Below are 12,934 nucleotides of genomic sequence, written 5' to 3'. Positions count from 1 at the left end.
TCCCTGGCTATCCATACATTTTAAATACACTGATTTTGAAATTATTTATAATTATACTTTTACTTTTGATTATTAAGTATATTTACAATCTAATACTTTTAGACTTTTTTGCAAGCAGTATTTTACTGGGTGACTTTCACTTTTCCTTAAAAAAAAGTGAATCTGCAATCAGCAATCTGAACGCAATGATGACAAAGCAAAACCTGGCTTTCAGAATAGTCTGCACATTTATAAAACATTAATACAATAAGTACCTTATTTACATTAGTATTCAGACCCTTTGCAATGAGACTTGAAATTGAGCTCAGGTGCATCCTGTTTCCATTGGTCATCCTTGAGATGTTTCTGCAACTTAATTGGAGTCCACCTGTGGTAAATTACATTGATTAGACATGATTTGGAAAGGCACACACCAGGTACCAAAACATTTCTGCAGCATTCAAGGTCCCCAAGAACACAGTGGCCTCCATCATTCTTTTTTTTTTGTACTGTGACCCCTTTTTCTCCCCAGTTTTGTGATCTCTAATTGGTAGTTACAGTCTTGTCCCTACTCTGCAACTTCACTACACGACCCTGCCAAGCCGCACTGCTTCTTGACACACTCCTCGCGTAACCCGGAAGCCAGCCGCACCAATGTGTCGGAGGAAACACTGTCCAGCTGGCGACCGAAGTCAGCTTGCAGGCCTCCATCATTCTTAAATGTAAGAAGTTTGGAAGCAACAAGACTCTTCCGAGAGCTGGCTGGCGGGCCAAACTTGCAACCAGGGGAGAAGGGCCTTGGTCACGGAAGTGACCAAGAACCGATGGTCAGTCTGACAGAGCTCTAGAGTTCCTCTGTGGAGATGGGAGAACCTTCCAGAAGGACAACCATCTATGCAGCACTCCACCAATCAGGCCTTTATGGTATAGTGGCCAGACGGAAGCCACTACTCAGTAAAAGGCACATGACAGCGCGCTTGGAGTTTAAATGTCAACTTTCGAAGTGGTTCCAAACTTCAAATTTCAGGTTTAGTCATTAACTCCATATTTTTAAGGTTAGGTATAAGTTCAGGCATTAACTGCAAATTCGTAAGCTTAAGGTAAGGGTTAAGGCTTTGGATAGGCTTAAAACAAAAATAACTTTCTATTGCTAGATTCAAACTTGCAACCTTTGGAATCAGATGCTTAACAACATCCTAGCAAAACCGAAACCTACTTGAAGGTTACAGCGAACACTGTTGCCCCTAGTAGAGAGTTTTCACATCTTCTCCGACAGCATCAGTCAGGATGGATGTCAAATACTGACGTTTGTCATGGGTGACTTTGCTGGTACATAAACCCAGGTTTTCTAATGCTATGTATTGGACCAAATCAAATCAAATCAAATTGTATTTGTCACATACACATGGTTAGCATGTTGTGGAAGCTTGCATTCTTCTCTAAATTCCATGGAAAAATACTTGCAGCTGACTTTTGCGCACCAATTTCGGCGCAGGACACCGGGCGGACACCTGGTAAATGTGGTCTCTTATGGTCAATCTTCCAATGATATGCCTACAAATACGTCACAATGCTGCAGACACCTTGCGGAAACGACAGAAAGGGCAGACTTACTCCTCTCGCATTCACAGCCATATAAGGAGACAATGGAAAACAGAGCCTCAAAAATCCTGCTCATTTCCTGGATGCCGTCTCATCTTGGTTTTGCCTGAAGCTCACGTTCTAGGGCACGCACAGAAAATATCTTTGCAGTTCTGGACACGTCAGAGTGTTTTCTTTCGAAAGCTATCAATTATATGCATAGTCGAGCATCTTTTTGTGACAAAATATCTTGTTTAAAACGGGAACGTTTTTCATCCAAAAATGAAATTGCGCCCCTAGAGTTTCAACAGGTTAATGCAGGTTTAGCGAAATGCTTGTGCGTCTAGTTCCGACAATGCAGTAATAACCAACAAGTAATCTAACCTAACAATTTCACAACAACTACCTTATACACACAAGTGTAAAGGGATGAAGAATATGTAAATTAAGATATATGAATGAGTGATGGTACAGAACGGCATAGGCAAGATGCAGTAGATGGTATCAAGTACAGTATATACATATGAGATGAGTAATGTAGGGTATGTAAACATATAAAAGTGGCATTGTTTAAAGTGGCTAGTTATACATGTATTACATGAAGATGGCAAGATGCATTAGATGGTATAGAGTACAGCATATACATATGAGATGGGTAATGTAGGGTATGTAAACATTATATTAAGTGGCATTGTTGAAAGTGGCTAGTGATACAATTTTCTACATCAATTTTTCCAATATTAAAGTGGCTGGAGTTGAGTCAGTATATTAGCAGCAGCCACTCAATGTTAGTGGGTGCTGTTTAACAGTCTGATGGCCTTGAGATAGAAGCTGTTTTTCAGTGTCTCGGTCCCTGCTTTTATGCACCTGTACTGACCTCGACTTCTGGATGATAAAGGTGTTGTCAGTACAGTTGCAACAGAGCGATATTGGCACATCCCAGAAGAAGCAGTCCTCCATAGAAATTAATAGAATTCTACAGTATTTCAATTTAATGTTTCAAGGACAAAATTACAGTCACATTAGAACATTTTAATAAATTATTCTTTAAGGAAAATGTGGGGAAGTGCCAAGATGGAGGTGCGGTGACTTCAAAAGTGCACCCCTGGTCAGCCATCTAGTGTATATATAAATAATTGGTCATAACATGAGAATAAAACCCTTTCCTGCTATCAATTGACCAAAGCACCCTCTCGTTACCTCATGAGTGGAATGTTCTAAATATTTTTCATAATTTCATAATGAATAAACATTTCAACTCTGTCTGGCATGGTACAGGTGTCTTCTTTTTTAAAAGTCTGTACCATGTGTGAGAGGTGTACACTTTCGTTTCAAAGTAGTTTTGTTTAAGACGACCAAGCAACACTCTGTGTGACCCTGATTTTCCCACTGCAGTAATATTAACGACCAGCCTGTTTGGTTAGCAACTTTTAAGAAGCTCAGAAATAACAAATAATTTTTGCCCGGACTCTATTGTCTGGTGGAAGGATGAAATAAAACGAATGTACTCGGTAAAATAACGTTTTTAAGTAAAACATGTCGATAATCTTTTTTAAATATGTTGGCAACCATTTTATAAACGCAATAAGCTCCTCGAACCTGTGAATTATCGTTTTATAAAATAAATAAGGCCCTAGAACCTGGGAATTACCCGTGGCTTTGCATCGGACCTAAGAACAGCCCTTGGTCGGGAGTTATCACATGACAATCCCGGGGTTCTCATGTCTTATTACTGTACTTAAATATACATTTGGCTAACAACCAAAGGACACTAACAGGCTGACCACACCACTCACGTTACGCGTGAGAGTGTAAAATAAATGTACACATACATGTTATTCAATCATTGCATCCACACCGCTCATACGCGTCAACGAGCAACTACGTAGCCAGGCGCTAAAGTAGAACTTGTTTTTATTTGTGATATGTGATACGCTGCAAGTCCCGCCTCACCTGTCTCATCATTGGTTTTTAGGAGCATATACCCACGTGGGTGATTGAAAGATGAACTGAGGTCCACACTCCAGTCCAGGTGGTGGTGGTGATGCACCTTAAAATTGGTTGCCAACTGCCATATAAAGTCCAAAAAACAAGAAGAAGCCTGAAGGAGGAGAGATTTCTAGACACAATCTCGGTTTATCCTTTTATCTGTGGATTAATTGTTCGAGAAGAGGACCTTGTGCATTTCAGGTAAAATAACAACCCAATGTTTATATCCCAGGAAAATTAGCTAGCAACAGCAAGACAGCTAGCTAAATTGCTATAAATGTTCAATGCTTTTCGACCTGTCCCCAAATTAATATAGTTGGTTCAGAGTTCGTTTTGATCATTCAACCTGCGTGTCCTGATCTCGTCTGGTGTGGGTGGACAAAATCAACATGTGCACGATGGCACACGTGCACGCACTGTGTAGTCATTATGTAAGGTGTTGATTTATCATAAACACTTTGAAACCTACCACCAGCTAATGTTTCCATTTATCACACATAGTAAAACATCTAAATTCAGTGTAATGTATGACTGTGACTTGTGTGCTATACCTCAAACCGCACATAGTCCAGTGAGCTATACCTCTACCCCCACATAGAGTCAAGTGAGCTATACTTGTAACCTCACATAGTCTAGTGAGCTATATCTTTACCCCAACATAGAATCTAGTGAGCTATATCTCCACCCCAACATCATCTAGTGAGCTATACCTCTACCCCACATAGGGTCTAGTGAGCTATATCTCTACCACCACATAGAGTCTAGTAAGCTGTATCTCTACCCCCACATAGAGTCTAGTTAGCTGTATCTCTACCCCCACATAGAGTCTAGTTAGTTGTATCTCTACCCCCACATAGAGTCTAGTGAGCTGTATCTCTACCCACACATAGAGTCTAGTTAGTTGTATCTCTACCCCCACATAGAGTCAAATGAGCTGTATCTCTACCCCCACATAGAGTCTAGTTAGCTGTATCTCTACCCCCACATAGAGTCTAGTTAGCTGTATCTCTACCCCCACATAGAGCCTTGTGAGCTGTATCTCTACCCCCACATAGAGTCCAATGAGTTATATCTCTACCCCCACATAGAGTCAAATGAGCTGTATCTCTACCCCCACATAGAGTCTAGTTAGCTGTATCTCTACCCCCACATAGAGTCTAGTTAGCTGTATCTCTACCCCCACATAGAGCCTTGTGAGCTGTATCTCTACCCCCACATAGAGTCTAGTTAGCTGTATCTCTACCCCCACATAGAGCCTTGTGAGCTGTATCTCTACCCCCACATAGAGTCTAGTTAGCTGTATCTCTACCCCCACATAGAGCCTTGTGAGCTGTATCTTTACCCCCACATAGAGTCAAATGAGCTGTATCTCTACCCCCACATAGAGTCTAGTTAGCTGTATCTCTACCCCCACATAGAGTCTAGTTAGCTGTATCTCTACCCCCACATAGAGCCTTGTGAGCTGTATCTCTACCCCCACATAGAGTCTAGTTAGCTGTATCTCTACCCCCACATAGAGCCTTGTGAGCTGTATCTCTACCCCCACATAGAGTCTAGTTAGTTGTATCTCTACCCCCACATAGAGCCTTGTGAGCTATATCTCTACCCCCACATAGAGTCCAGTTAGTTGTATCTCTACCACCACGTAGAGTCCAGTGAGCTTTATCACTACCCCCACATAGAGTCAAATGAGCTATATCTCTACCCCCACATAGAGTCACATGAGCTGTATCTCTACCCCCACATAGAGTCTAGTTAGCTGTATCTCTACCCCCACATAGAGTCCAGTTAGTTGTATCTCTACCCCCACGTAGAGTCTAGTTAGTTGTATCTCTACCCCCCACATAGAACCTTGTGAGCTGTATCTCTACCTCCACACAGAGTCAAATGAGCTGTATCTCTACCCCCACATAGAGTCTAGTTAGCTGTATCTCTACCCCCACATAGAGTCAAATGAGCTGTATCTCTACCCCCACATAGAGTCTAGTTAGCTGTATCTCTACCCCCACATAGAGTCTAGTTAGCTGTATCTCTACCCCACATAGAGCCTTGTGAGCTGTATCTCTACCCCCACATAGAGTCCAGTTAGTTGTATCTCTACCCCCACATAGAGTCCAGTTAGTTGTATCTCTACCCCCACATAGAGTCTAGTGAGCTATATCTCTACCCCACACATAGATTCTTGTGAGCTGTATCTCTACCCCTACAAAGTGTCTAGTGAGATGTGTCTCTGCCCCCACATAGAGTCTAGTAAGCTGTATCTCTACCCCCACATAGAGTCGAGTGAGATGTATCTCTACCCCACATAGAGTCTAGTGAGATGTATCTCTACCCCACATAGAGTCTAGTGAGCTGTATCTCTACCCCACATAGAGTCTAGTGAGATGTATCTCTACCCCACATAGAGTCTAGTGAGATGTATTGCTACCCCACATAGAGTCTAGTGAGATGTATTGCTACCCCACATAGAGTCTAGTAAGCTGTATCTCTACCCCACATAGAGTCTAGTGAGATGTATCTCTACCCCACATAGAGTCTAGTGAGATGTATCTCTACCCCACATAGAGTCTAGTGAGATGTATCTCTACCCCACATAGAGTCTAGTGAGCTGTATCTCTACCCCACATAGAGTCTAGTGAGATGTATCTCTACCCCACATAGTCTAGTGAGATGTATTGCTACCCCACATAGAGTCGAGTGAGATGTATCTCTACCCCACATAGAGTCTAGTGAGATGTATCTCTACCCCACATAGAGTCTAGTGAGATGTATCTCTACCCCACATAGAGTCTAGTGAGCTGTATCTCTACCCCACATAGAGTCTAGTGAGATGTATCTCTACCCCACATAGAGTCTAGTGAGCTGTATCTCTACCCCACATAGAGCCTAGTGAGATGTATTGCTACCCCACATAGAGTCTAGTGAGATGTATTGCTACCCCACATAGAGTCTAGTAAGCTGTATCTCTACCCCCACATAGAGTCTAGTGAGATGTATCTCTAACCCACGTAGAGTCTAGTGAGATGTATCTCTACCCCACATGGAGTCTAGTGAGATGTATCTCTACCCCACATAGAGTCTAGTGAGATGTATCTCTACCCCACATAGAGTCTAGTGAGATGTATCTCTACCCCAGATAGAGTCTAGTGAGATGTATCTCTACCCCCACATAGAGTCTAGTGAGATGTATCTCTAACCCACGTAGAGTCTAGTGAGATGTATCTCTACCCCACATAGAGTCTAGTGAGATGTATCTCTACCCCACATAGAGTCTAGTGAGATGTATTGCTACCCCACATAGAGTCTAGTGAGATGTATTGCTACCCCACATAGAGTCTACTAAGCTGTATCTCTACCCCACATAGAGTCTAGTGAGCTGTATCTCTACCCCACATAGAGTCTAGTGAGATGTATTGCTACCCCCACATAGGTTCTAGGGTAGATATATCTCTACCCCACAATTAGTCTTGTGAGCCGTATCTCTAACCCACGTAGAGTCTAGTGAGCTTTATCTCTACCCCACATAGAGTCTAGTGAGCTGTATCTCTACCCCACATAGAGTCTAGTGAGATGTATCTCTACCCCACATAGAGTCTAGTGAGATGTATTGCTACCCCACATAGAGTCTAGTGAGATGTATTGCTACCCCACATAGAGTCTAGTAAGCTGTATCTCTACCCCACATAGAGTCTAGTGAGATGTATCTCTACCCCACATAGAGTCTAGTGAGATGTATCTCTACCCCACATAGAGTCTAGTGAGATGTATCTCTACCCCACATAGAGTCTAGTGAGCTGTATCTCTACCCCACATAGAGTCTAGTGAGATGTATCTCTACCCCACATAGTCTAGTGAGATGTATTGCTACCCCACATAGAGTCGAGTGAGATGTATCTCTACCCCACATAGAGTCTAGTGAGATGTATCTCTACCCCACATAGAGTCTAGTGAGATGTATCTCTACCCCACATAGAGTCTAGTGAGCTGTATCTCTACCCCACATAGAGTCTAGTGAGATGTATCTCTACCCCACATAGAGTCTAGTGAGCTGTATCTCTACCCCACATAGAGCCTAGTGAGATGTATTGCTACCCCACATAGAGTCTAGTGAGATGTATTGCTACCCCACATAGAGTCTAGTAAGCTGTATCTCTACCCCCACATAGAGTCTAGTGAGATGTATCTCTAACCCACGTAGAGTCTAGTGAGATGTATCTCTACCCCACATGGAGTCTAGTGAGATGTATCTCTACCCCACATAGAGTCTAGTGAGATGTATCTCTACCCCACATAGAGTCTAGTGAGATGTATCTCTACCCCAGATAGAGTCTAGTGAGATGTATCTCTACCCCCACATAGAGTCTAGTGAGATGTATCTCTAACCCACGTAGAGTCTAGTGAGATGTATCTCTACCCCACATAGAGTCTAGTGAGATGTATCTCTACCCCACATAGAGTCTAGTGAGATGTATTGCTACCCCACATAGAGTCTAGTGAGATGTATTGCTACCCCACATAGAGTCTACTAAGCTGTATCTCTACCCCACATAGAGTCTAGTGAGCTGTATCTCTACCCCACATAGAGTCTAGTGAGATGTATTGCTACCCCCACATAGGTTCTAGGGTAGATATATCTCTACCCCACAATTAGTCTTGTGAGCCGTATCTCTAACCCACGTAGAGTCTAGTGAGCTTTATCTCTACCCCACATAGAGTCTAGTGAGATGTATCTCTACCCCCACATAGAGTCTAGTGAGATGTATCTCTACTCCCACATAGGTTCTAGTGAGATGTATCTCTACCCCCACATAGAGTCTAGTGAGTCGTATCTCTACCCCCACATAGAGTCCAGTGAGATGTATCTCTAACCCACACATAGAGTCTAGTGAGCTGTATCTCTACCCCCACATAGATTCTAGTGAGCTGTATCTCTACCCCAAAATAGAGTCGATTGAGCTGTATCTCGACCCCCACGTAGAGTCTAGTGAATTTTATCTCTACCCCCACATGGAGTCCAGTGAGCATTGTCTCTACTCCCACATAGGTTCTAGTGAGATGTATCTCTTCCCCCACATAGAGTCTAGTGAGATGTATCTCTACCCCCACATAGATTCCAGTGAGCTGTATCTCTAACCCACGTAGGTTCCAGTGAGATGTATCTCTACCCCCACATAGAGTCTAGTGAGCTATACCTCTACCCCCACATAGAGTCTAGTGAGATGTATCTCTAACCCACGTAGGTTCTAGTGAGATGTATCTCTACCCCACATAGAGTCTTGTTAGCTGTATCTCTACCCCCACATAGAGTCTAGTGAGATGTATCTCTACCCCCACATAGAGTCTAGTGAGATGTATCTCTACCCCACATAGAGTCTAGTGAGATGCATCTCTACCCCCACATAGAGTCTAGTGAGATGTATCTCTACCCCCACATAGAGTCTAGTGAGATGTATCTCTACCCCCACATAGAGTCTAGTGAGATGTATCTCTACCCCACACACAGAGTCTTGTTAGCTGTATCTCTACCCCCACATAGAGTCTAGTGAGATGTATCTCTACCCACACATAGAGTCTAGTGAGATGTATCTCTACCCACACATAGAGTCTAGTGAGATGTATCTCTACCCCCACATAGAGTCTAGTGAGATGTATCTCTACCCACACATAGAGTCTAGTGAGATGTATCTCTAACCCACGTAGGTTCTAGTGAGATGTATCTCTACCCCACACACAGAGTCTTGTTAGCTGTATCTCTACCCCACACATAGATTCTACTGAGCTGTACCTCTACCCCCACATAGAGTCTAGTTAGCTGTATCTCTACCCCCATGTGGAGTCTAGTGAGCTTTATCACTACCCCCACATAGAGTCTAGTAGGCTGTATCGCTACCCACATATAGAGTCAAATGAGCTATATCTCTACCCCCACATATAGTCTAGTGAGCTATATCTCTACCCCCACATAGATTCCAGTGAGCTGTATCTCTAACCCCACATAGAGTCTAGTGAGCTATATCTCGACCCCCACATAGATTCCAGTGAGCTGTATCTCTACCCCCACATAGTGTCTAGTGAGCTATATCTCTACCCCCACATAGATTCCAGTGAGCTGTATCTCTAACCCCACATAGTGTTATTACACACATGGCCACACTGAACATTACTAATGTCACCTCAAAGAACACTCACACATGTTGGCTGTCACTATTTCAGGAAAAACACGATTTGACAAAAACATTTTTAGGGAAAATAATTTTGCTTAGGAGTCCAACCATCTGGAGCCCTTCCTCCCATCTAATTTTTTTAGATCTTTCCTCCTGATAGACGAGACCAATGTTTAATCATAGTGGCTACGGTTTTCTAGTTCATCTGTATGATTTTTTTTCTAGGACTCAGGTAAACAGATATTCCTTCCAGCTTTCCAGCCATAAGTTTGGAGGGAGTGTATCAATACTGCTTCTATCCAACCACATTGTTCTGTGGGGAGAGACAGAGACAGAGAGAGACAGAGAGGGAGACCAAGAGACAGAGGTGGAAAAATACAACGAATGGGTGTAGGGACTCAGGTGCCCAGAATTACAGAGTGTTACAGACACTCATCTCAACAGTTCCTTGGAGACTACTGCATTACTGGCTCTCCCTCACACTCTCTCCCTGTCCCCCTCTCTAACACATACCCTCCCTGTCCCTCCCTCTCTCTCTCTCTCTCCCTCCCTCCACCTGACTGTCGCTAATTCACAAGTTTCACAATACATTTCCCATTATTATGCATCATTATTTTCCCATCTCCCTTTCCCTCTATCTCTCTCTTCCTCACACACACACACACACACACACACACACACACACACACACACACACACACACACACACACACACACACACACACACACACACACACACACACACACACACACACACACACACACACACACACACACACACACACACACAGAGATAGAGATTAGAGATTATGTGTTAGAGAGGTTTAGGTTTGAGAGAAACAATTTTGGCACCAGGTAATGGTGACAGTAAAGGTGACAGTATCATCTCAAAAGGCGGTTTACTTTCAGTAAACCTTTGGGTTACTTTCCCCTTAAAAGGAAGATGACAAAAAGGTTCCATCAAATTTATTTTGGTGTATCATCATAGTGGTCTCTGACGTGTGGTCAGACTCGTAATCAGTTTTTGTAATCAGTTTACATACAATTGATTACTCCCAACCCTTGTAGTCAAAATAACACCCCTCAGACAAAAATGTGGCAAATATTGTATTGCATAATACTGGGCTGTTAGTTGACAATGGCCTAATGGTTGTTGTAGTGGTTTGAAATTCTTCACCAGAGCCTACAGGAAAACAGACATCCAGACAGTCATTATTGTGCTATTTTTACTCCAGTGTCATATTCATATTCCCCACAGTTTTCCATTGTGAGTTATATAGTCTAGCTCTGTTTGGCTAACCTGTTCAAGCACCCAGGCATTACACAGCAAAAACACTGGGCTGGCTATTGAGACAATAATTACAATGACCTCATGGTTGTTGTGGTTTGCAGTAATTAACCAGTGTCTACACTGAGACTGGCTGGTCGTAATAGTGAATGGAGAATAGTCTCTGTTTTCCACTGTGAGTTGGCTCTGTGATCTAGTTCTGCTTGACTGGCCCAGTCAAGGTCAGTTCCCCCAGCCAGACCATTTGGTCGTTGGCTCTTCAGCATAGGCACTGCCCAAGTGGCCACACAGTCTAAGCACGGTTGGCAGTGCTGAATCATAGAAAACATTTTGTTGGATGCAAGCTAGTGTGGGGAAGAGGGTGCGAGGGAGAATGTGTGATGGGCAAGAGAGAACACAATCGACAGAGAGATATGAAATCTGAGCCAATGCAATCTCTCTCTCTCTCTCTCTCTCTCTCTCATTCTTTCTCTCTCTCTCAACTCACTGAGCATAGACGTCAATTCAACATCTTTTCCACATTGGTTCAATTTAATTGAAGTGACGTGGAAACAACATTGATTCAACCAGTGTGTACCCAGTGGGGACCCTGCTGCATGTCTCCATGTGTGGATGGGATGTTTCCTCTCTGACATGGTGAATATACTGAGGAGACACATCACGAAGTCTGCTATAAGATGTCTTATTAGATGATGTGTATGCTAAGACTTCACTGCCTCCCTTATTCACATTATTTCTCTTTAGTCTAATGTATTTATTTCCCTGGGCATATCAGATACCGTAGGACTGACTGCGGTCTTTCATTGTAAATGCTCTCTCTCCCTCTCCTCTTTCCAGAGATGTTGGAGTCCAATAACTTGGTGACATTTGAGGGCCTGGCCAATAGCTCAGCTTACCACACGTTCCTATTGGATGAGGAGAAGGGTCGTCTGGTGGTGGGAGCCAAGGACCACATATTCTCCTTCAACCTGCTCAACATCAGCAGAGACCTGGCACAGGTACTATACTGAACATGTAATACAGATATAACCTATTTATGATGCATTATAACCTAGTTCACATCAGCAGATCCCTGGCACAGGTACTGTACACCTTATAATACATCATAACCTGGTCAATTCAGCAGTCATTTGGCACAGGTACTATACTGAACATATAATACAGATATAACCTATTTATGATGCATTATAACCTAGTTCACATCAGCAGAGACCTGGTACAGGTACTGTACACCTTATAATACATTAATAACTATCTATGATACATTACAACCAAGTCAACATCAGCAGAGTCCTTGCAACAGAAACTGTTACATTTGGTCAATATCAACACACTTTTAAATACAATACATCATGAACAAATATAAAAATGCTCTGGAGAATAGCGTCTGCTAAATTACTAAAATGTTAAATGGCACTGACGGACAGGGCTGCCGTGTTTCTAGCTCTTAGGAAACTTTGCAGTATTTTTTATGTGTTATTTCTTACATTATTAGCCCATGAAATGTTTTGTGTTATGACGTACAGCCAGGAAGAACTTTTGGAAATCCGAGAGGCAGTAACTCATCAGCATTATGACCAGGAATTTGACTTTCCTGAATCGGAACCTTTGTTCGTACCCTTCAGCGCAATTGAACTGATTCCAGAGTCTGTTCCAAAACACTGCAGGTGGAAAAAGGGTATTGGGAGAGGACTTTTAGTCCTATTCAGGAGGTGCGCACACCACCCACCACTTCCGATTATGTTACTCGCTATTGTTCAGTCTCTGGATAACAAAGTTCACGAGCTCAGGGCGAGTATTTCCTTCCAGAGAGACATCAGGGATTATCATACTCTGTTTCTCGGAAGCATGGCTCTCGCAGGATATACTGTCTGAGTCCGTTCAGCCAGTTGGGTTCTCAGTTCATTGCGCATACAGGAATAAATATCTCTCT

General features: G+C 42.9%; 1 protein-coding gene across 1 annotated transcript in view; it reads left to right on the top strand.

The window, feature by feature from the left end:
* LOC135509307 (semaphorin-3ab-like) overlaps nt 1–12,934 on the top strand; it is a 63,421-nt gene that overhangs the window by 22,546 nt on the left and 27,941 nt on the right. Inside the window, exon 2 of the mRNA XM_064929843.1 lies at nt 11,839–11,999. Within this exon, the coding sequence (XP_064785915.1) occupies nt 11,839–11,999 (161 nt within the window). The remainder of the gene's footprint in view (nt 1–11,838; nt 12,000–12,934) is intronic.

The sequence above is a fragment of the Oncorhynchus masou genome, chromosome 22 (assembly GCF_036934945.1).
Source record: "Oncorhynchus masou masou isolate Uvic2021 chromosome 22, UVic_Omas_1.1, whole genome shotgun sequence".
NCBI classification, from domain to species: Eukaryota; Metazoa; Chordata; class Actinopteri; order Salmoniformes; family Salmonidae; genus Oncorhynchus; species Oncorhynchus masou.
The sequence above is the reverse complement of the archived record's forward strand: the minus strand, read 5'-3'. Positions and strand labels throughout refer to the sequence as shown.